Source organism: Zonotrichia albicollis, chromosome 2 (assembly GCF_047830755.1).
Source record: "Zonotrichia albicollis isolate bZonAlb1 chromosome 2, bZonAlb1.hap1, whole genome shotgun sequence".
Lineage (NCBI taxonomy): Eukaryota > Metazoa > Chordata > Aves > Passeriformes > Passerellidae > Zonotrichia > Zonotrichia albicollis.
Genome location: NC_133820.1, coordinates 15,415,263 through 15,440,344, shown reverse-complemented (window position 1 = coordinate 15,440,344; position 25,082 = coordinate 15,415,263). Strand labels below are relative to the sequence as shown.

The 25,082-nt window shown below is 38.4% G+C and overlaps 1 protein-coding gene and 1 long non-coding RNA gene across 5 annotated transcripts in view; one reads left to right on the top strand and one right to left on the bottom strand.

The window, feature by feature from the left end:
• The window catches only part of DSCAM (DS cell adhesion molecule), a 487,286-nt gene that overhangs the window by 245,590 nt on the left and 216,614 nt on the right, over nt 1-25,082 (top strand). For all 3 annotated transcript variants that reach the window (XM_074534053.1, XM_074534061.1, XM_074534069.1), the window contains exon 4: nt 21,610-21,756. In XM_074534053.1, the coding sequence (XP_074390154.1) occupies nt 21,610-21,756 (147 nt within the window). The remainder of the gene's footprint in view (nt 1-21,609; nt 21,757-25,082) is intronic.
• LOC113459508 (uncharacterized) lies at nt 1,717-24,525 on the bottom strand. Of its 2 annotated transcripts, none has more exons than XR_012578670.1 (3): nt 24,210-24,525; nt 6,245-8,334; nt 1,717-3,106 (listed from the first exon to the last, which is right to left on the bottom strand). It is a non-coding gene; the product is annotated as an uncharacterized LOC113459508 (long non-coding RNA). The 2 variants fall into 2 exon arrangements; XR_012578669.1 differs by lacking the exon at nt 1,717-3,106 and having other exon boundaries at nt 5,955-6,456; nt 7,252-8,334; nt 24,210-24,496.

The window sequence follows — 25,082 nt, the reverse complement described above, 5'->3', positions numbered from 1 at the left end:
ACTCAAATTTCTGCCTTTTGTTTGTGGGTACAATATTTTCAAGATTTTTCATACTCTTGTCCTGTAGGGGTGGGTCATGCAGCTTGTGGATGGCCATCAGCCCTGAAAAGGATCCACACCCTCTCTCTTCTCTCTCCTGAGATCTGGAAAGAGCTTTTTCTCTTTTTCTATTCAGTTGCAAAACTTCCTGGAGTAGCTGAAGAAACAGACCAAACTAGGTCAGTGGCTTCTCTAGAAGATCCAAGGTCAGGAGGAGTTAAAATATTAATAACTTCTGAATGCCTCTGCTTCAGGATGACTTGTAATACTCCAAACAAGGTTTTTAGAACTAGTTTTGGCCAACAGGATAACAATTAATTGTATGCATAATGACTATGTCATGGCTTGCTTTGCTCTCACAATCTTAGTTTTAACTTTTTAAGTTCCCTGTTGGCAGGAGCAACGTAAGAGAGATTTGCAGGTACTTTATGACCTGGAGGGAATGATTTTGGGAACAGTACTCAGGCTCCCAGCACAAAGCAGCTTTGGGGTTATATACAACAGGTAATAACAACATTTTCATTTCTAATATTCAGGATTTTCTCAGTGATCAGCAAACTGGAGCATTGTCTTTGAGTGAGATCTGTTATCCACCCACCTGTGAGCAGTTGTGCCCATTTTGTCTTTAAAATCAGCAGGACATGACAGAGCTCTCTGAGTCATTATTGTCCCAAATTTATTTAGAGGATGCACTGTTGGGACATCACATTAATTCTGTCCAGAACCTTACAGCATTTTAATCTTTTTTATGATCATCCATTTTGCATATTTTGAAACTTTGTTGTGATGATTCTGAGAGTGAAGGAGTGAAGGACCTCCTGTAGATTCCCTGGCTCCACTGCAGATTTCAGGGAAATGATTGTGATTATTTTTAAGGTTGGGAGACAAAACCAGCCAATATTGCCCAGAAATCCATTATGAAACTTCAGAATCACCTATGCCAGCTCTTGGTGTTATTGGTCTGTCTGGATAAATATGATATAATTTTGCGCAAGCTTTATGTCTCTGCAGCTCCAAGCAAACTTGAATAACAAATCTCTGTTTTGTTGCATTTGTATTTTTCCTGAGATTCACACTGATATTTTGGTGATGAGATTCATTCAGTTCTGCTTCATCTTTTCCTGCAATTCCACAATTCCAGCAATGCAGTGGTATCAGTTATTACTAACCAAAATCAGGACACTTGTACTAAGAACAGTGGCCAGCAGAAATATTATGATGGCTATTTTTTTCAGTGACATTGTCAGAAAAAATAGCCACAGTATCCAAGGTGTAAATTAGGAAAAAACCCAGTGGTTTTCACTGTGTACAGGCCTTTTTTCTTTTGTGGGTTGACAAGTCCTGATTTTTGCAAAGCATGATGTAAGGCAGGAACAGAGGTTCTTATAATTCTCCTTGTAAATAGATTTCACAGTACAATCTTCATGTGAAAATCTTATTTTCAATAAGTACCAAATAGTTTAGTTTTCTATCTTGAGAGTGCATCACTTTTAACCTACTGCAAATAAATGCAAGAACTCTGCCAAATTAGACATTCCATTTTTCTGGAAGGAAGTGAGCTTCCTCAACCAAGCTCCCAAAAGGTTTTGTCCTTGTGATTCCCTGCACAGAACTGAGGAGAAAAAAAGAGAAAAATCTCACAAGAAAAAAGAAAATTGATCTTTTGCTTCACTCCCAGCTGTGAAACTTTCAGAAACTCTGTTGAAATGGGGGCATAAAAGCAAAAAATAACTGCAGCTTCCATTAGAATTTAGGAAAAGAGTGACCTGGGTCATCAAGTTCAGTTCCATGACCATAAATATATACTCAGAAGAGTTCACAGAACATCTATTCTTAGTCTCCAAAAAACCCCAAAAAACTAAAAGCTCTCCCTAAGCTTTTCCTCAACTAATCTTGAAACTTGTGCTGTTGAGAATCTAAATTCAGAGAAGAAATAAACCAAACCAGCACCCAAGAAACTACAACCAAAACAAGCTGCTCAAAACAAAATGGCCCAATGAAGGGGAGGGATAAATAAAATTATATCCTATAAATTCCATGGCAGGACAGTTCTCATAAATAAACTCCCAAGTGGCACAGAGAAAAGTAAAAGAGCCTCTAGACCTTGCCAATCTGGTTGGTACCATAATTCTTTATTATTCCCAAATTAGGAGAGGGTTCATAATCCTGAGCATGCAAACAACAGATGCCAATTAAGCACTTTAGGTTTTTCTAAGCCTTTGCACTTTAGAATGTTGCTGTTTTCTGCCTGGCAGCAAGGGGAAGCTCACAAGAAAATAGATACACCAAAGAAGAGCCTGGTGGACAAAAATTTCCTAAACTCTGCAATTAATGATTGGATCTTAATCATAGTGTCAACAAAATATGATAAATTCCAAGAAATCTTAAGAAATATATATATAATTTTTTTTTTGCTTGAATTTAATGTCCAAAGCATCCCAAATTCCTCGACTGTGTTACACAGTCATGGCAAATTCCATTCCAGGCTCCATCTTGGGACAGGCAGATTTCCCCATGCTCTGTTTGGGACATTCCCCACCTTCCAATCTTCTAATCCCCTCCAATTGTCTAGACTAAGTTTTATTAATGGATAAATCAAAGCCATTAAATCTCATTCCAGTAATGCTCTTTAAATTGAACAATTCTCCACTCCCTCCCTGGCATATACACCCAAACATACACATTTTGTTATTCAATGTGATATTTTTATTGACACATTTATTGCTATTTGATTTGGCAGAAGAAATAAACCAATTTTTAAATGTCTCTCTAAAAATAGGCTCTTTTTTTTCTTTAAGCACTTATGTACCTGATTTTTAGTTCTTATTGGAGATGTCCTGTGTGAACAAAACCATCTTGGATTACAGATGATATCCTAGAAGAGCTCTTATCTTATTCAGTGATGCTACTGCTTCATGTTTTATCTTAGAATCCTATTAGGTTCTTTCACGGCTGTGTCTCACTGGTAGCTCAGAGATGTCCCACCATCCATCAAAACATTCCCAGTCCTCTCTTTCTCCATCCCTTCCAAGTGGTGGAATTCTGTCTCACTTCTATTAAATGGTTGCTATACAGTCAGAAATGTGAGATAATTAGTAAGCTGAATTTCAGACTAATTTTAACCTCTGAGCTAGAAACAGCATTACAGAATGTTTTCCTTCTCAGATTTGTGACAGCAGAACAAGGACCAAAAATAAAGGAATGATTTCATCATTTCAAAATTAAAATTTTCCACAGTTGGGGCCAATGCTGGGAATTAATATTCACAGAAAACATCAAGGATGCTTTAGAGAAAGGGAACTAAGCACAAAGCACTTTTTTAAATTTATTGTGGTTTTGAACATGTTCTTGAAAAGACATCTGTGGCCACTTCACAAAAAAAAAAAAAAAAGTGAAGTGGACCAGTGTGAAAAAAATGAGCAAAATATAGATTTATATTAACATGAAAATGACTTAAGTTGAAAGAAAACAAAAGAAGAGAATTTATGCATTTGTCATTCTGAAAGAATAAAATTGTAGGAAACCATAAGTACCTCTGCTAATTTTCTAACATAGATTAGGTCCTAATCCAGACTGAAAACAGGAATTTCAGAAATGAGGGGAAAGACTGATCTAGATCTGAAATTAACATACATTTATTTTCCTGATTCCTCTAAATCTCAAAATTTTTTGCAGGTTGGTTCATGTGATGCTGGATTGAGCTGACAGCACCTGTTGACACAATTCGTGTTCAGTGAAAATTTGTCACTGTGTGGAAATTCCCAGAGGAAAAACCAATATCCTGCCTTTTTTTGTTTGTTTGGGTTTTTTTTTCCTCTAAAGAACCTTTTAAATGTTTTGTCCTTCCACATTTCTGCTTGGAATTTACCAGAGAGTTCCTGTATCCACTTTTCCATCTTCTGCCTATGCTCAATCGATTCTGTTTTCACTTTCTGATAAGATATGAAGATATGAACTGAGCTAGTAATTTAAAGGTCTTTTCCCTCATCTTTCAGACAGTTGCTATTTCTCTTTATCTGCTCCTTTTTCATAACTGAACTGTTATTTCATAACAGCTGTCTTTGTTTCCTTATCCCACCATTTTAAAACTGGACTTTCATCTCCTGAATCATTTCTGCAGCTCTTCCTTGTACCTGCCAAACTATCAATAGAATCTCAGTCAAGTGGAATTTAATTTTTCCATATTTATTTATTTAATTTTATTTATTTCTTTGGTGGAAAATGTTTCCATAATCAGAGCAGAGAAAGCTGCACCATTATGGAATCCTCAGATCTGCTTTTCTGAACTAAAATGTGAATTGTTTGCCACCTGTCTCTTGCAGGGTTTAGTTCTTCCCCCAGCTTCTTGTGTGTGAATGATTTTTCCTGCAGTTAACTTTAATTCATATATTATACATCTCATCCATAATTTATCATAAAGAGGGACCTTCTATTATTTATCACCCACATGATGGGGACATGCATGTGCACACGTGCATATATAGGATATTTTCCTACATAAAAATTAAGATTACTGTATTAATATTTAACAGAGGTTATAGTATAAGGAAATATAAAAGTGTTGGAAACTTCTAAAAGTGTTGGAAAATACTTTTTTCAGCAACCCTAATATGTACCACAGGGCACAATCTGGTAAGAAACAGGTGATGCCTCCCCACGGATTATTAGTTGTTTGAAAGGAAAAATTAAGGTAATTTAAAATTTTAGCATCTTATTAATGTTTTATTTCCAGGTATCTTGATTTCTTCTTCAAAAATTAATTTATTTTAAGAGCCAGTGTTGAACTTAAACATAGGTCATATTTTATAGAGACAGGTTTCTTCTTATAATTAAGCACTGGAGACTCTTTCAGTTCTACAGACCATGAGCTGGGATTACAACACAGTGCAATGATCAGGACTCCCTGAACAATCAGACTCTTTCATTTAAGTGCTGGCTGTTGCTCAGAAAATGAGTTATCAAACAAACTTTGAAATACTCACTCCGTGCTCAGTCTTTCCATACAGAGTAAACCCTCAGGAGAATTTTGACTGAATAAGGGGAGAGACGAGCTTGACTCTCACAGAAAATACTTTTTTATTAATCACAGAGAGATTTTCAATTTCCCAAGGTGCAGTTTACCATTGTGAGCACAGTTCACTGCAGCAAATACTCCTTCAAAACCCAAAACCAGCATTTAACTACACATTTGCAGACCTTGGGCAGCTTGAAATGGTGGCCTTTCCTCCTCTAATTCAAAGAACTTTAGCAACCAGAAATTATTGGACACCCACTCTTTCTGTCACGCAATTGTGGTAAATGAGTTCAGCAAAGATTTATTGTGCCACCCATACTTGAGAGCTGCTGAGAAAGCAGCATCTGAGTTAAAAACAATACTGAAGTTGTGCATGTTAAAATATTATGTCCCAATTAAAAATTATTTTATGTTTTTTACTATTTTATAATTATTTTTAAAAATGTTTCATGATTATTTTATAATTAATAATATCTATTCATTTAATAATGAATGCAGATTATGTTTGAGATGGTGTTCACTTCTGACTTGGCTCTGAATGTTCATGTGTCTGCTGTTTCTATTTAAGTGGGAAATTGACCTATGAAAAGTTAGCTAAAAAATATCTCATAAATGAACTGGGAAAGTGTTGGGGTTTTGATTTTTTTTTTTTAGGCTTGTTTGTTTTTTTGTTTGTTGGGTTTTTTTCCCAGGGGGTGGTAGCTGAGTTTTTGGGGTCTTTTAGGACTTTTTTGGTTCGGTTTGGGTATTTTTGGATTTCATTTATTTTCATTTATTATGCAAATATGCCCAAATACATTCCTAAAATGATTTTTATCATTTGCTGGGTTTTTTTTTTTTTTGGTATTTAAGGGCTTTGGAGTTTTGGGGATATTTTTTTTGTGCATTTGGGTTTTTTTTTTTGTGGTAGGAAGAAGTTAATAAGTGAATAGCTGTTACCTTATGCCACTTTCTTTTCCCATCCTTTTTTCTTCAAATTGTTTTTTTGATGGCTACATCTAGTAATAGAAATTGAAAGTACTTTTTATGGAGACTAGGCAGGCTTTTTGCACAGAGTCCTATTCACCCATGTGAGATCAAGGCTCTCCTTCCCCACCTTCCATCCCATTGAGGGCACATCCTGCAGGCTCTGCCACAGAGGAAGAGACAACCAGCAAATAAGGAAGAATAGCAGAGTTTCAGTTTTAATACCTCATTTTGAAAGATTAGGCGAAAGCAAGTCGATGTAACAGGTTGGTCACACAATCAAACCACATCCAAGCATTCACAATTAATTATTCAAGCCTTTCTTTGTGCCCTTGTCAGTTTGAACAGAAGAGCTGTCAGCTGTTGAGTCTCTACTGAAGACCAGCCTTGGATCGTTATTATTGAGCTGCCCCGACCAGGCTCCGGGGCCAGAGCTCCTGTCAGAAAGAAAAAGAAATGAAACACGGAATATTGACTTTTGGATCTTTGGGGTATTGCTTATTTATTTATTTATTTCTCTCCCCATCTTCCCTGGTCTTTGCTCTGCTTTGTAGGATGTTCCCTTTGCTCCACAAAGAATTTTTAAAAGTCCAGGAGGCTCAATTTACAGGGCCTGTTCCACCTTTTTAATGGAAATGCTCCAGGGAGGGAGATAGTGTGTCCCAACCATGGACATGGTGTAGAATGCAAATCCTCAGGTCACTGATACAGACCCTTGGGGCTCTGCCTAAGAGGATTGGAGTGAAGAAAAAAATTGGCTTTCTCCCAGGAGATAAAGACTGTGAACTATGAAAGCAATAATGTTGACCCAAATAACAGTTGCTCGAGAGATTGAACCAATGCAGAATTTGCTTAGAATAAATGCCATACAGCTGTCAGATTTTGCCACGTTAATTTTCTTTTTTTTAAGATTCATTTATGGCTGTTCACATCCCTAAGCCATTGGCTGCATAAAAGAGTATACCCAGATTAAAGCTGAGTACCAGGAAAAGAGAGGAAAAGGAGTTTTAGTTCAGAGCTTTTTCTTCATTACTTTTCCACTGCCTAGTTTTGAAAAATAGGGATAATTATTTTTAAATGTTCTTATCGAAGTGACACCAGCATTTTTTGGATGTTCATGTAAAATGTCAAAGCTGTGCTGTGTTTTCTCAGGAGGAAGAAGTACATCGAAGCAAATTGGGTGAATTTCTTTACTTTAGATTAATTTGTGCAAAAAAGGAGTATTTACAGACCTTATGCATTGGAAGCACCACTTGCAGAGAGTCACATCTCTTTTTATGGAGCTGAAAAGCATAAATAAGGAGAACAGATCTCTGGTACATAATTTAAAATTCCTTTGAGCCCATGGTCCCCTGCTTAAACAAGAAACACAGGTTTGCTTCATAGGCTTCATAGTGATCCTCTCCTTTAAGGTGTATTTTATGTCCTTGTGGTAGTCATGGAATGGTTTGGTTTGGAAGGGATCTGAAAGATCATCTCAATCCACCCCTGCCATGGCAGGGACACCTTCCACTGTCCCAGATTGCTCCAAGCCCTGTCCAGCCTGGCCTTGGGCACTGCCAGGGATTCATGGGCAGCCCCAGCTGCTCTGGGCACCCTGTGCCAGGGCCTGCCCACCCTCACAGGGAACAATTTCTTTCTTATATCAAACCCAAATTTCCCCTCTTTCACTTTGAGCCCATTCCCCCTTATCCTACCACTCCAGTTCCTGATGAATTGCTCGTCTCCAGGTTTCTTGTAGCCCCTTCAGACACTGGAAGCTTCTCCACACAACCTTCTCTTCTCCAGGCTGAACAGCCCCAACTTTCCCATCCTCTCTCCACAGGGAAGGTGCCCCAGTCCCCTTATCAACCTCATGGCCTCCTCTGGACTCGCTCCAACGGTTCCACATCCTTCTGATCTTGGGACATCAAACTGGGCACAGCACTCCGGGTGGGATCTCATGACAGCAAAGAGGAGAATCCCCTCCCTGGACCTCACAGAGCTTAGGATGATGTGGTAGTGATTCTATGCACAGTTTTGGATGATGTTCTCCATCTCCAGCAGTGCCAGAGGATGTGGATATGTCTGATTCATGCTGGGAATGCTGCTCTGAATGTCTGGGGTGGCTGCAGTGTGCTGGACATGAGAGAGCTTTTCTGTCAGGTCAATCCTGTTTAGGGAACTTCATGCTGCTTGCAGCTTCTGGGATTGCAAGAAATGTCAATGATATGGATCTTGCCATGGAAATGTCATTGACGTGGTCAAGGCCATCTGTGCTAATGTCATGTGGTGCTGGCAAGGCCACTCTGTGACTCCACAGGTTCTTTAGTGACCTGTGGGGAGAAAGGAAGAAAAGAGAGAAAGGGAGAAAAGAGAGAAAAGAGAGAAAGAAAAAGAGAGAAAGAGAGGAGAAGGAAGGAGGGAAGGAGGGAAGGAGGGAAGGAGGGAAGGAGGGAAGGAAGGAGGGAAGGAAGGAAGGAAGGAAGTGGCAGAAGGAAGGAAGTGGCGGAAGGAAGGAAGTGGCGGAAGGAAGGAAGTGGCGGAAGGAAGGAAGGAAGGAAGGAAGGAAGAAAAGAAAGAAAGAAAGAAAGAAAGAAAGGAAGAAAGGAAGAAAGGAAGAAAGGAAGAAAGGAAGAAAGGAAGGAAGGAAGGAAGGAAGGAAGGAAGGAAGGAAGGAAGAAAAGAAAGAAAGAAAGAAAGAAAGAAAGGAAGAAAGGAAGAAAGGAAGAAAGGAAGAAAGGAAGAAAGGAAGGAAGGAAGGAAGGAAGGAAGGAAGGAAGGAAGGAAGGAAGGAAGGAAGAAAGAAAGAAAGAAAGAAAGAAAGAAAGAAAGAAAGAAAGAAAGAAAGAAAGAAAGAAAGAAAGAAAGAAAGAAAGAAAGAAAGAAAGAAAGAAAGAAAGAAAGAAAGAAAGAAAGAAAGAAAGAAAGAAAGAAAGAAAGAAAGAAAGAAAGAAAGAAAGAAAGAAAGAAAGAAAGAAAGGAAGAAAAGAAAGAAAGAAAGAAAGAAAGAAAGAAAGAAAGAAAGAAAGAAAGAAAGAAAGAAAGAAAGAAAGAAAGAAAGAAAGAAAGAAAGTAAGTTTGATTGCTGAGAGAAGTTCTTAGGGTCCAGGTGTGCAGATCTGTGTCTGCTTGACTGTATTTATTTTTTTGGTTTTATAATCTAGTGCTATGTTTCCTGAAAAAAATAAATTTTAGAAGTGGAAAAAATACTTTGTGTGACTTTCAGCCTAAAGTCCCATATGTAGAATATGAGTTTGCAGTAGGTTTTTTTTTTTTTTCCATAAAACACCTCTGTTTCCTTAACATTCATCATTTAAGAGACAGAACAGAACACATTATAGACTCTAGCTGCCTAATAAATGCTGAAATGCAACCATTTAAAACTTTAGAACAAATCTAAGTGTAAAAAAAATAGATGCTTTAAATCATTTGTAGAGCTAATTGCATCTGTAAGTACAGGGAAAGCTCAGGAAAAGTGAAAAAATGTTCAACACAGCTTGCCTGAAACATTAATCTGGCCAAAGGCTGTATTTTAAAACTAATTTATTCTGAGGTCTTCATAGAAAATCAGCACTGGTGCAAACAAAACATGTCCAGCCCACTGGTGAATTCTCTGACAGTGGAAAGAGAACAACAATAATCATATTTAACTCATTCAGAGAGATGCACGCAGTCAAACTGTGCCCCTGTTGTGCACCTCCATAAAGGACTGAATCCAGTCTGGCAGGTTTTCAGGCACAGGATGTGAAATAAGGGGTAAGAAAAGATGTTTGGGCGGTCAAAACCCAGAACTGGGATTCCCAAATCTGCCGCAAATCCACAAGATAAAGTCGGGCAAATCAATGTGCTTCATTGTGACTCAATTTCCCAATCAAATAGAAACTGGCAAATGATAAAAATTATCTTAGGAATGTATTTAGGCATATTTGCATGATCATCCTGATATTTGTAAAGGCTTCCAAGTCATAATTCTCTGAGCAGCTCTGAGAAGGAAATAAAAAACCTTAAAATACATTTATTTGAAAGGACTGGTGCTTGTTGTGCTTCTAATGATATTTTCTTTGTGCTTCCAGTCTAAGGAAAGTAACAGTAGAGAATCACAGTAATCTTTATGAGATGGTAGGGAATTACGCATCCTTCCCAGTTTTACCTCACATAGATCTTTGAAATGAAGTTGGATTGAAATATCCCATAATCATGAGTTGATGCTCAGCATAAATCACACTCTGAATTTACTCCTTGCTGAAAAGTTATATTTACTGAACCCTTTTCATTGTTATAAAGTTAGTTTGACAAAAAATGTCAGCAAACAGAAAATAAATAGTGTGAAAACCACATCTATTCACACTGCTATAATATGGCTCTTGTTCAAAGTGTTTCTGTTTATTTAGAGAAGTTGCAAGAATTATAAAACTTTGTAACCCATAAAAAATGAGGTCTGCTAAATCCCCATATGCTGATGGAATTCAGTCTGCAAACAGATTCTCAGGAATTGCTTGCAGTTATTTCCATTTTAATTCAGTGTGGGTTGTTTTTTTTTCCTCCAGCAATGTTGGTAATACATGTGACTTATATAATACTTAAATGCTGTTTTTCTAATATTGCTTTATGGAATAATATTATTGGATCAGAGATGGCAGGAGTTTTGTTTATTTTAAAGTATAGAAAAGTCTTTACATGCTTCTACTCTTCCTATTGTTATTTTTTTCTGTTTAAAACACTGCTTCATCAGTTTTTCTGAAGCAACACCAAGTAGAAATGGTTTGCTATGTTTCCATAATCTGGGAAATGTGTCCTGAGTCACAAAATATGGAAATAGCTCATCAGGAGGCAATGGTTTTTTTAAATGGTAGGTGTGTGAGTGCTAATGAGAGCTGAATAGTTAAATACGCAGAATGCACAACATGGAGCTCAGTGCCTGTGTGAAGGGTAAAGAAAAGACAGAAGTTGGGTCCCATCATATAACATAGCTGGTTATGCTGAAAATCAAAATTAGTTTGTATGACATAGAGAAAAGTAGAGGAAAATTTGTTATAGTGAGGAGAAACTGTAAAAAACATTTCATTTTTATGGAGCTATTTAAAAGCAACACCATAGACTGTTGCATTGTTCAAAAAGATAGAAATGTACATAATTAGCAGCTTTTTTTCCTTATTTTTAATAATTATTCACTGAACATTGAATTCTTTTCCCTGTAGATTGATCAAGAGTCTCCAGGAGAAATTATTTATTTTATCTTTAATTCCTAGTGGAGCTGCTTCCTCCCACAGTGAATATTCTGAAAATTTTTTAACCAAATATCAGTTTACTTTTTCAAACTGAGTGATGAAGATATTTTCTTCTCATGTCATTGCCATAAAGCCAAATAAAACTCTTCCACTTTCCCTCATTTTGCACTCTCAAAATAAAAATGCTACACTAGAATTTACCATGTGAGGCTTTGTCTGCTACTGCACATGCTTTAAGTAAAAATTCTGACTGCTCAGGTGTCTTGGGAAGCTTTGAATAGATCTTTTCATGGAAGGGAGTGGGTGCTATGATAAATTTCTCATAAAAGTGTTCCTTCAGGTTGAGATGCTCCATTACCTTCACAGCTACCTGCAGAATAAATGTGGTTAAACATGTGGGGCCAGCGAGCTGCAGCTGCTGTAATTACTGTGGGATAATATTGGCTGTCTGCACTCAGTAAAAATAATTCTGCTGCTGTTGGAATTCTGTGTGTGCAGGGCTGTGCCTTATTCTGATCATATTGTCCATAACAGTTTATATTCTGGAAACACAATCACTTCAAAGCTCCAAAACTATTAAGGTGCAGATTTCATGGTGGTGACATAAAGCAGCTGCTGTTCAGGCCAGAGGAGAGGGAGGTTTTCTCTTTAATTAATGAGTTTGTGTTTTAATTTACATGCAGATAGGAGGGGAGATGTGTTACGGTCCTTGATGATATAAAGAACAGAGAATAAGTTTATTTGCGCTAAGCCACTGGTCAGCTCCAGGCTATTTATTTATGTGAGATGCACCAGTAAAAGCCTGAGGAAAAAGATTTTAATCCTCCAGACAGCTCCATATATCATGGGCAAAGTTGAATCCTCTTTAATCAGAGCCCCTAAAACTAGCTGGTGATTTAAAATTATCTGCTTGCTTGCCAGCTGAAATGAGGAAAGCACCTTCTACAGCAATGTATGCAAGCACTCAAATAATCTAAAACTCAGGCATTAAAGATTATGGCAGTTTTATTCAATATCCTGGAGGATGACAGTTAACAACAGCTGTAGCTGCTCATGCCTAATAAATTCATCAAAGATTAAGAGGGGGAACAATTAAATAAAAACACTGTGTGATCAGTCAGGTCTATACTATTAAATCTATACTATTAAATCATAAAAGAGTAGCCATTAACAAAATCCAGTCTGTGTACACAAAAGCACAGCTCCTGCATCTATTTATGCCTTATTTGAAAAAAATAAAAAAAAACCCCAACACAAAATGCAAAACAAACAAACAGGTTTATTCCTCCTTTATAAAACTTGAAGATTGCTTATGTAACGTAAGTAGAATTGGTGTGGACAGTTGGCATGAAATACATTTTTGTATTTGTAGTCTCAGAAACAGAGACAGGGCAACAAAATATGTTTTGATTTGGGTAATTTAGAGTCTCTTTTTCAAAAGGGCCAAACTCATTCAGAAAATCGTAGCACTGCACATAAAAGAGAATAATTTCTTTCCTTATACTGAGATTACAGAAGCACAAACAAACTCAGGGTGCTGTTGGATTTACACCAGGAATGCAGCTGCCTCCAGAATTCAGGACCTACCTGATTTTGGAACACACAAAAGGGAACCACAACTCTTGTCCCTATTTAAAGCTGAAATTGACTCAGCAGATAATATCAGCTCAATTTACAAATCCCAAAGTGCAACTTTATTTTGTTCAGTCCCTCCTTTTCCTTTTCCTTTTCCTTTTCCTTTTCCTTTTCCTTTTCCTTTTCCTTTTCCTTTTCCTTTTCCTTTTCCCTTCCTTCCTTCTTTCCTTCCTTGCTTCCTTTTCAATTGTATTAACCCTATGATTCTATAGGCAAGAAACAGGCAGGTTTATTTTCTCAGGTAGTAATAACTCATGTAAAACATCAAGGAAAATCTGGAGAACTACAGCTATGGCAAAATCCCCATTTATTAAACAGAAAGACATTTTGGAATGGAGCAAACTCCACAGCATCTAAATTTGTCTAGATCTATTTTGATTGAAAATATGCAGAAGGACATTGCTGATCCATGATATTCCTTACAGATAGTGATGTCAAAATTACAACAATGTTTTTTTTTTACTCTTTTCCTCTGTAATCTTTGAAGAATCAAGTGAAAAATAAAGTGGAAAATTTTCCATGACTTTGGTGGCATTTTAGAGCCACAGAGATGGTGGCTGTGCTGGGCCTCCCACACTTTGAGCAGCTCTGAATTCCACTGACTGAGAGGCAGAATGATTGATAAGGAACAGATTTATTTACAATAAACACTGATTCACCCTGACCTGCCACCAAAGCAGGTGCTTCTGTCCCTAAATGAGGTAGAGGAGGTGAGGGAGGGTAAAGAATGGTGATATTAGAAATAATGTCTTAGTTTTGAGCTGTCACTTCTGCACAGATTTTGTCAAGCCGTGAATCCATCTCTGTTAGAGCTGGAACCACACCAGGTCATAGGACTGGAAATATTTATGAATGTCCTCAGCTCCATGCAGGCAGCTTTGCACAGAGATAATCTCAGTTATTCTTTATTGAACTCTAAACAGATTATGTGTCTAAATAAAATAGAAAGCATCTAATGCAAGACTGCTGGCTTGATTTATAAATTCTCAAATTTAATTCTGGGGGGTGGGAAAAACCTGTAACAAAAAACAAAACAGAAGAGAAAGGGAAAACCAACTGCTTTGGAACTGAAGAAAACTTCAGACCTGCAAGTTTGGCTTTATGATAAGACACACTTCTGTGAGCTTTGAGGAGCCTGGAATTATAGACTAAATATCACAGCAGATCCCTCACCTCGGATAACACTTCCTAAGGATTTTATGGCTTTTTCTTTCTTTGCGTCAGGAAAAAATGGGAATATCAAACACCTTAATTCCTTATGAGCAACATCATATATGGTGGCACTTCAGAAGCTTTGCCACTGATTTCTGCTGCCAGGAAATGAGTCAGGATGGCCTCTCAAGGTATCCCATGAAGGCTGAGTACATTGAGTGGGTGATACTTGGAGAAGTGAAATCCTGACCTTTCCCTCCACACCTCCTTTCCTCATCGAATCTTTGGGCTGGGTATCAAATGCCTTCCCAGGACTGTGACCGCAGGGCAGAGTTTAAGCAGTTCCCATGCCCTGAGCAGCAGCCTGCTTTGTTTGAGGATGTTGTAGCAATGCCATAAATCTGAGTTATGGGTTTCTGTCCCCTTTGGCTCTGTGGGGAGCTCTCTCCCCTTCCATGCACAGGTCACAATGGAAACTTGCTTAGCAGAAGCAATTCTATCCAGGGGAGGTGACAAGTACCACTGGCAAGAGTCTTTTTGTTCTGTGTTACCATTTGGCACAGGATTAGAACAGCCATCTGTTCTCTTAATTTCGATCAACCCAATTTAGGCTGCAATAACACAACGCCGTTAGATGTGTTTCCAACAAAGGAAAAATCAAATATGGTTTTTTAAATCATCTTGGGGGTTACATTGCCCCTGTTTAAAGACTACCAGCATGCTGGGGGGAAAGGGCATGATAAGAGAATAATTAACATTGTGATTTTAAAATATTCTCATTTTCATACAAGAATACGATGCACTAATTCGACAGGAAAGTGCTCACATTTTCTTATGAATTATACATGAGAACAATCTCACATAGGAAACCTAAACAGAATTTTATTTTAATCTCTAATATTATGCAGTCTAATGGAAAACATTAAAACCTTACATAAGAGCAATTTCATAATTGTTAATGTGACCTCTTCTCACATAGAGAAACGAGCACATGATTTGCTAACACTGTTCAACTTTAGGAAGTCAGTAGGTTTTTTAGGGCACTGGACAGCAGACAGTAAAATCAGGGGTGTGTTTCAAAAATGTTGTGGGTTTTGGGGCCCTTGGTCAAGCCGAGGTATGACCCATTATCCTCCACCTCTTCCTTGTTTGTGTTCTTTAGGACAGTGAGATCCATCTCTTTGGAATCCCTCTCTTTATCTCAAAACCAAGTGGTTTGTTAATATCTCAGATGAAGACATGGATTTGGAGTTTCTATCAGGGAATGAAATTTTGTTAAGAAAAGCAGTTGGCAAAATATGCCAGCTGTTAAAATATGGGTGTAATGGGAAAGGATGACACAGCTTGGTTGTGTTAAAGAGGTTTGATTTGAACACTGAAAGTTCTCATACCAATAATTACAAATTTAGGACAGTCAGGTAAGAGGTGACATCTACAGAAGAAGGGAAATCCCTAAATCCATGACTCTGAAAAGGAGACCACAGTTTTCCATGATGGGTTCAATTACTGGGTGGGTAGTACATGGGAAAAAAAAATTTTGCAGAGGAAAATGGTCAAATTTTACATTCATTGTGACCAGAACCAGAAATTTCAGAACTGAATTTATGTGCATGATGCAAGCTTGAAAAGGAACTTCAAAAAGTTGTTAAGGTGTTGAGTGAAAAACTACAGGAATATTTCAAGATATGAATAATTCACAGTAAATGATTTAGGAAGTTCAATCTGTACAACTAATTAAGGAGAAAGATGGTATAAGAGGTAATTTCCTCGTGTTCTGTGAGGACTTAAATGGGCAGAAGATTTCTGACTGTGGAGGAAATCTTTAATGAAGGCACAGTAAGATCCAATAACAGGGGCAAAGGCAGGTGGACCCAAACAATACACTAATTTTCAAAAGAAAGAATAATTGGAAAAATTTACCCAGGGCTATCACATGCTCTCCACTTACAAGAAATCTTTAATCATGACTAATGTCTTTTTAAAAAGCTGTAGTGTAACTTCTAGATATGGACTTGGGCAAGGGTTAATGGCAAAAGGATGGAAGGTGAAAATAAATGACTCTAATGGTTTTTCTAGTCCTTGGATCTATATATTTTCAGTCTCATCATGAGGCAAAGTTATGTATTATGTTGGATGCTGGGGAAAGAGTTATGGGTTCCATTCACTGGTTTTCCAGTGACTTGTATGAACTGTATGAATCCATGTGTCTCAGAGAGCTCCTCTGTAAAGAAATTAAATTTTCATAAAACATAGGGGAGACCTTCCTCTAGGCCAGGGTGCTCAGAGCCCCATCCAGCCTGACCTTGGGTTTAAATTCTATTTTAAAACAAGTTTAAATACTATTTTAAATGGTAATATATTACTGTGATTGCCCACACTACCAAGGCAAGAGATAGTGAGAGTTCCTGGAAGCCTTTGAAGTCTTTGAATGAGACACACATTCCAGATATTGCAGCAGGTTTTCAAAGGCATCAAGCATTGAAAGGCAAAAGAGATTTCAACATCTCTGTAAATCAGATGCTGAAATTATTATAATCAAGTATTCAATGAATTAATACAAATACTGCTGAGGAGGAATAATAAATGGGAATTATCAGCTATATTTTGACAGTGATTTTTTTAATTGTTGTGAAGGAGGCTTCCCTGTCTTCCTCCCTTGAAATCTGCTAGCAGCCAAACAAACAAAAAGCTTCAGTTGATCTGAAAGGATTTTTCACTTTAGGAAAATCTTTATTTGGCATATTAAGCAGGTGAGCCAAGAAATTAGACTTCATTAGAGAAAAGCAGGGGTGATTAAATTAAATTTGCCTGGAGAAGAAAGGCCTGCCCTGGATGAACAGGACAGTGGGAGCTTGTCTGTCCCATCCTGGTGCTTTTCTAAACACTTTTTGAAGTGCAGAAGGCAGAGCACTCAACACTTCAGCTTTGTCACAGCTGACAGCCTGTCGGGTTTAATGAAAATGCTCTCAGTTTAGAAGATGACAGAAATTACATGCATTTCCCCTTTTATTTCTCTGTCATCTTTTTCTGTCTCGCATTTCTGCAGGAGAAGGAGGGGCTGGTTATTAAAAGCATTACATAAGTATGCAAAATATGTTAAGAAGAAAAGAGGAAAAGGAAAATCTTTAGCCCTGCAATTATACACAATGTCTGTTGGTGGGAAATGTGGGATAACATCTGATGTGTGGCAATAACTATTTACTTTTAGCTATCTTTGAAGAGGGCGAGGGAAAAATCTCTAGATAATGCTTTAAGTGAAGGTTTTATTGTACAATTGCCTGAGTAATTTCCAACAGGAAGATGATCTAAGCAGTGTTAGATAGCTTGAGTGTGTTCATAACTTCTCCAGAAAATACAGCAAGATAACACTGAGCAATTTCTTGGCTCTGCAAAGCTTTTACATTCCTCTTTTATTAAGTGGAGGGCTTTTAATAAGTGTGTCTGCTCTCACAGAGCCAAAAGTGTAACTGCATCTGAGGAAACTCACTGCCAGGGCTGAGCAGGGAAGGCTTCACCTGCAAGTATCACTCAGTGCTATGAGATCTGGGAATAGCCCACAAATCCTTTAAGTTCATCACCCAGCCACTACACATCCACATTCACAATCCACAATCCACAATCCACACCCCAGCTGTGATTCCAGAATAGGGTTTAAAGGGAAGCCCTGAATTTGATCTTCTCACTTTAATTTCTGTGGCAGCTTTTTTCATGTTTATACTGAGAAGAGAGACAAATTGGATTACTAACATTGCCCTGTTTAGGCCATCTCTCAAAACTGTGCAGAGCATCAGAAAGTAGTGACAGCTGTGGAAGAGCACAGAGGAAGGGATTTACTTATTTTCAAACTTTGGCCCCATTTGGGTGATCTTAAACTTGTGCATTCTAGTGGTACTCAAAGGTGGGAAATGGGATGTGACAGTGTTCACAGGGGTTTTTGGTTGAGGGAAGAGATGAGGATCTGACTCCATGTTTCAGAAGGCTTGATCTATTATTTTATGATATATGTTACATTAAAATTATACTAAAGGAATAGAAGAAAATATTTCTTCAAATGCTAGCTAAGAATAGAATAGGAAGGAATGATAACAAAGGTTTGTGGCTCGGCTCTCTGTCCGAGCCAGCTGACTGTGATTGGCCATTAATGACAAACAGCCAACATGAGACCAATCACAGATGCACCTGTTGCATTCCACAGCAGCAGATAATCAATGTTTACATTTTGTTCCTGAGGCCTCTCAACTTCTCAAGAGGAAAAATCTTTAAAAAAGGATTTTTCATAAAAGACGTCTGTGACAATGGGATAATCGAGAAATGGAATTATGAAGAGAAAAGGAATTATATTTACTTTGGAAAGGTGAGGATGGACCCCAGAAAGAGAAAGCAACACACAGGAAGCCTTCACATGCATGAGGGGCTCATTTCTGCCTCTAAGCTGTTTAGGCTGTACTCACTTGACACAAATGAAGAGCAGGTGCATCTGGAGGGACCAAAACAATCCCAGCCATCCCATTAACACCTTTTTATCTGTTCCTGGGCCTTTGGTGTGGTTGCAGCCTCTCCACGGGCATCCACCCTGGCACAGTTTGGCACCAGGGTCACATCCCAGCTGGAAAACCCTGATGTGAGCCTTGCCTGGGCTGCAGAGGATGTGTGTGCACAGGGCTGGCAGGGCTGGGGCATTGCTGAGGGCACAGGGCTGGACCCCTGCCCTGCCTGCATGCAGAGCTGGTGGACACACAGTGGCAAACAAAAGCAAGACAGGGCTGTCTTTGCTGCATCCCCCAAGCCAAGCCTTTCAGTGTGATTCCCATCTCCTGAATCTGTCATTTTGTGCTGCCCACGGAGCATAAGCGAGACAACTGTGCCTCAATTACCTGTAGTTCTTATAGCATATTCCCTGGAAAAGGTGGATTTGCTTTATGAATATTTCAGGAGTGCAGAAGCTGCTTGTGAACTGAAGTCTGACATCTCGTGGTTTTCAAATCAAAATCCTAAATATCCTTCTAACTTAAATTTAGGGGTAAAGGCAAACCTTGTTAAAGGGTACAGATGTTGAGTAGCACTATTTGATAAGAAGTTAGGGTGGCCAAAATTGTTTTGAGTAATGTATACATTCAGACATTTTTCTGAGTAATTAGGAATATGAAAGGAAAAGGAAAAAACCCCAGCATAGGGCAGAACATTAGATCAAGAACTTACAGCGTATCTTATTGGTTTAATTTATTGCTACTAGGTGTAGTATATGTGTTAATTTATTGCTACTACATGTATAATTTTATTCCAAACTTTACAACTAAAATATTAAAATGTAAGATGTAAGACAACTTTGCTTTTTTTTTTTTATGTAAGCTTTTCAATGCCACATTTCAGACATCTGGCTGTGAAACTGAAATATGACCCATTCAGGTGATTTTACTACTGCACTTCACTCCACAATATCTTTGTTCCTAAGTCTTCTCTATGCACGCAATTTAAGTTTTCAGAGGCATATGAAGTCAGTATGGCTCCTGTATAGGAAAGAACCTCTCTAGGCTGTAAATCTGTAAATCCACCTGGGCTGGAGTACAGTGTTGCTCATGGCTGAGGAGAGAGCACTTCCCATCCAGTTTCCCTCCTCCTTTGCACCTTCCCTTGCTCAGCTCTTCCTCATCAGCAAAAGAGCTCAACACCTTTTATGCCTCAGTTTTGGTTATTTATTTTCACAGAATCCCAGAATCCCTGAGGCTGGCAAAGCCCTCCCAGCCCATGGAGAGCCAGCTGTGCCCCATGGGCACCTTGTCCCCAGCCCAGAGCACTCAGTGCCACCTCCAGGGGACACCTGCAGGGATGGGCACTGCAAAGCTCCCTGGGCAGCCCCTGCCAAGGCCTGAGCTCCCTTTCCATGGGCAAATTGCTGCTGCTGTCCCAGCTGAGCCTGCCCTGGCCCAGCCTGAGGCCGCTCCCTCTGCCCCTGTCCCTGTTCCCTGGCAGCAGAGCCTGACTCCTTCTGGCTTCCCCCTCTTGTCAAGGAGATTTAAAGAGAAATAACATCACCTCTGAGCCTCCTTTTCTCCACACTGAACAACCTCACAACTTATTTAACCCTGGTGTTGTTATTTAATAATTCTGGATACTTCCAAGGATGGGAGAGATGGGCTGGTGTTGTTTTATTCAATGTTCTCTGCTTTGAGGGTTAGACTGGTGACATTAAATGGTTATTTTTTTTCCAATTTCTTTTATATTATGGTTTAAAGGATATCACCTTCTGTAATGAAACCATTTCCTTTCTGTCTTCTCTCTGTTGGATTGCTTCCCACTGATGCATCTGTGAGCAAGCATCCTGACTACACTTAATCATTAAAAAGTCATTGTTCAAACAGAACTCTGAAGAAAAGGAATTCTTTCTTACTGCATATTACTGGATATTAGTTCATTATGAGTTTCACCCTTGTGTATTTCTCCCCTAATTCTGGAGCCTGATATATTTTATAATATCTAGGTACAGGTACATATATTGTAAGAGCTACCAGCTACAGAGAAATTTAGCAGACGTGAAAAGGAAAAGATATTCACATTTACCTCAGTGTAAAAGTTTTGGAAAAGCACACACAATTCAGACTACGGTATTTCTTAAGTGGACATATTAACCAGGTGAGGCTTAAGTTTACAATGCATTCTAAACAAGTTATTTCAATGTATTGCATTATGGAAAGTGCATTAGAGCCAGCATGTACTGTGTTGGTTTTAGGAGGGTTTGTGTCCCTGCTTTTAAAGTGAGCATGAAACAGAACAGAGACAGTTCTGTGGGTGCCAAATGATAACAACTGCTCATGTGACCATATAAAATGTGGTATTTTCCACATATTCTAGAGCTAATAATAAAAAAAGTCACATTTGAAGAAAATTTAACCTGTAATACTTTAATTTTGAGAGAACAGAGGTAGAAACTCTGACCTTTAACATGTCAGACTTGTTTGGTTTTGGAGATTGTGGCTTTGCTGGGCAGGCACTGCAGGTGGGAGCAGCTTCCCTGCCTCTCTAACCCCCACAGCTCTGCTGCTGAATTCCATCAGATCATCCTACAACACTGGACTGAACTGGGTTAATGCATTGGTTCTTTACCCCTTATTTTACTTCAGATGCTCCTTGTATGTTTGTTAATAGTCAGATAGACCATGGCACATTTCTGTCCTTCATTCCTTCATTCCAATTTTTCTTACAGATCTCTCTGTTTCTGCACATGAAGTACAAACAAAATACACATTAATTGATACCTTTTATGCATTTTACCCCTTGTTTTACTTCAGATGCTCTTTGTATGTTTGTTAATAGTCATCAAAACCATGGCACATTTCTTTGCTTCGCTCCTCACATTTTTCTTAAAGATCTCTCTGTTTCTGAAAATGAAGTACAAATGAAATGCACATGAAGTACAAGTGAAATACACATGAACTGATACCTTTTATGCATTTACAGTGTGTACTTGGTGAGCTTGGAATTGGCAGCTTCAAACCCAGCAACAACAAAATCTCCAGGCCCTGTGTCCTCCATCCTTCAGTGTGAGAGCAACAACCTGCAGATATTTTAAACCCTGCCAATTCTTGTGTCTTTCAGGACCTAGATTTCTCATCACATCCACGGGAGCCTTGTATATTTTAGATGTACAAAACGAAGATGGACTGTACAACTACCGCTGCATCACCAGGCACAGATACACGGGAGAAACGCGACAGAGCAACAGCGCCAGACTTTTTGTATCAGGTGCTCCTTTTCTGCATCTTCCTACATGAAATGAAATGAAATGAAATGAAATGAAATGAAATGAAATGAAATGAAATGAAATGCTGCCTGTGTCTCTCTCTAGTGTGCCCAGATGGCAAAGAATGTTCTTGTGTGGTTTCTGTCAAACAGAAGTTTGACAGAATGAGATGGGTCATTTAAAAACCCTTATTTTTTTAAAAAATATGTTTTTCACATCTTAGTAGTTATTTCCTGAAGTCCCTTAGGGTGTACCTGCATTCAAGATGGTGAATTTTAACATGTTTAGAGTACTTTATACAGGGACTGTGGATGGGATTTATCCCTTGTTGTTACAGGACACGAAATAACATGATGCGGACACACATTCTTTTTAAGGTAAAAAAGAGAATTTTTAATTCCTGACTCAGACATTTATAGATTTCTAAAAGTGACAGTGGATTGGAGGGTGACAGTGCCACCTCTCCAATGACATTGGACAAACTAACAGTCTATCAATTTTTTCTTTTTCTATAAAAGAATGTAAAACAAGAAGTTATTTATTTAAAGTGCGTGAGAAAGTTCGTTATAAGAATGTAAACATCATAAAGTTTAAAAAAAAATTTAAAAAACGAAGTAACAATCCCTCCTAAACTATATTTGTGCAGGGGAACTTAATCACCTTAACCTCACTGTTTAACCAAAGAAGAGGAACACTTTTGGGGGTAATACACCTGTCCTGCTTTGCGGTGATCTGCGGTGCCCCATGGTGCCTGTTCCTCTCTGTTGGCCCCAGCAGGAGTTCAGGACATTGCACTCAGCTGTAAATATTTCCACCTCAGCATTCTCACATTATCTGAGGTGTATTTCAGCCTTCCTTTTCATTCATCCCATTCCTACCTGTACTAAATTAAGCAAATGTTAAAGTAGCTATGGTCCTATTAGAAGTTTAAAGAAAGAAAGAGAAAAAAGTAATAAAGATCTTATATCCCCCTCAAAAAAGTTATTTCAGAGATAAATAATGAAAACCTTTAAAACAACTCATCCTTCAAACAATACTCTATGAGTTAACATAATCCATAAATACAGCTATAAGAAAAGCTTATAAAAAATAAGAGAGATTTCACAATTTCACATTTCCCAGGTCACTGCTATTCATAAAAATTAAAAACCACAAAAAACTATTTACTTATAAAAAAGTCTCTTTAACATTAATGAAAAAAACTTCTCTCCCTAAGTAAACTAAAAAAAAGACTATTCTAAAAGTAGTAAACAGACTAAAATCCTAAATTTTATTTCTTTTTGTTATCATTAAGAAAGAAAAATTTATAAGAAGTGTCCTAAAAGTTTTATTGTAATTCTTATTACTCTTCCTTTTAATTACTACTAATAAATTTTTCTTTATACCCTTTTAAAATTTCAAACCTACTTCATCTTTCTCCTAATCCTACATCACAAAAAAAATTAATAAATACATTCTAATAAATACACTTGTAATTAGCCAAAAAATCTTAAAGTGATGAACCAAAACCACTACACCTGGGGAAAGCAGCATGTTCCCCTGTCCCAGGAGGGATCTCCAGCTAGAAGGAAAACATGACCAGAACTGTGCCAGTGCACCCAGGGGTGCTGCAGACAGACAGGAGGATTGGGAGCAATTTGTCCACCAGGTGGAAAAATGAGAAGCTGGATGGGCTATTTTAACTTTTCCTTGTGTTTTTAAATGAATTCCTGCTTGCTTTGTGTGTGTGATGGACACCTGAGTTCCTCACAGTCACCACACACCCAGGGCTCTCTCATTGCTGCTCCAACACAGATTTTCCCCCATTTTTTCTCAGTGAGAGGCAGTGCCAGTTGTGGGTGAGGTGAAGGAGGAGCTGATCCCAAGCCTGGGTCTGGAACTTCCTCTCAAACATTTCTGTGTAGGATTAGCACATCTCCACCTCCCCTTCTTGCCCCTTATTTGCTGCTTGTCCATAACTGCTCCCTTTGTTTGCAGGTCAGCAAATCCAGAGTGCTTTTCCTACATCCACTGAGCTCTCTGAGGCTGTATCCCAGACTTTCTCTTTCTCCCATATCTTTACCCTACATAAATCATCCCCACCATTCCACTGAAAGCCTCACATTGCTTTTTCTCTTTTTCCCTGTTGCTAAGTTTCCATAAAGGTCACTCAGGATTTGGTGACTTTCCCAATCGGACAGTCAGTGGGGTCATTCCCCTTTTGACCCTTTCCTCTCCTCTTCTGTCAGAATAAAATTCCATGGTCAGGTCTCAGCCCTCCACCCCTCTGTCTGAGAGCCCTAAAGGAGACAGAGGTGAACACAAAGTTTTCCATTATTAACCTGCTTCTTGCCCTCCTCCAAAATGGACATTGTTGAATTATCTTGGAGCCCTCTGAACACACAGGCCAGTACAAATATAATAATGATTAAAAAATAAATAAAATAGTGGGATTGTTCAGGTTAGAATCACTTACCAGTCAGCTCCAGGAGTTCCTCCCTTTGATAGGTGTCCCCTGTGGGTAGAACTCTTGCCCCTGCTTTCCCCAACCAGATGAAGAAGTTCTCCTGCACAGTAATCTGCCTGCTGTGGTCTTTTGAGAACAGGCAGGATTCCACCCTTCCAGCTGGCTCCATAATATGGTCTGCTTCCGTGTGGAATCATGTTAAGGCTGAGCCAGTGGGAACATAAATAAAACCAGGCTTGTATCTTGGTTACCACAGGAAAAATTCTGGTTATCTCACTGAACAAAAGGGGGGAAAGGAAAGCTCTGTCTTGTTTGAAATTTAGGACAAGCAAACTCCTTAAAGGATGTTCTCTGTCTAGAGTTGCCTCTTCTATTCTTCTCCACAGACCAAACTGAAATAGCACATTTTACCTGTGTGCAATAACTGGCTTTTTTAATTCAACAGGGTTAATTATTCTTGATCAGGGCTAGAGTGGGCTCTGATTTCCAGTCCTGTTAATCTACTGAGCAAGTGCAGCAAGCAGGGGCAGAGTTTTTCTCTTAAAATTTCTCTAACAAATTTCCCTTTTTCTTTACTTGGATTTGTATTTTTAAAGAGCGATTCCTCTAAGAACTGGGATCAGAAAATCCATGAACATAGTTCTGAAAATTCTACTTGCATGAGACCTACCTTTTTGCCTGCCTTTTCCATCTATATTTGTTTTTCATTTGTTTGGGATGAAACAGTTTGTGGTGGATGTTTCTCATGTTTCCTGGCCACATTTAACACAAGTTAAACTTCATTATTTTTTTGAAACAGTGAGACTGGTAGTGTGCAGATAATCACAAATAAACAAAAAATCAGCAAATAATAATATGCCTAAATTAATTCAAAGTTCCAAA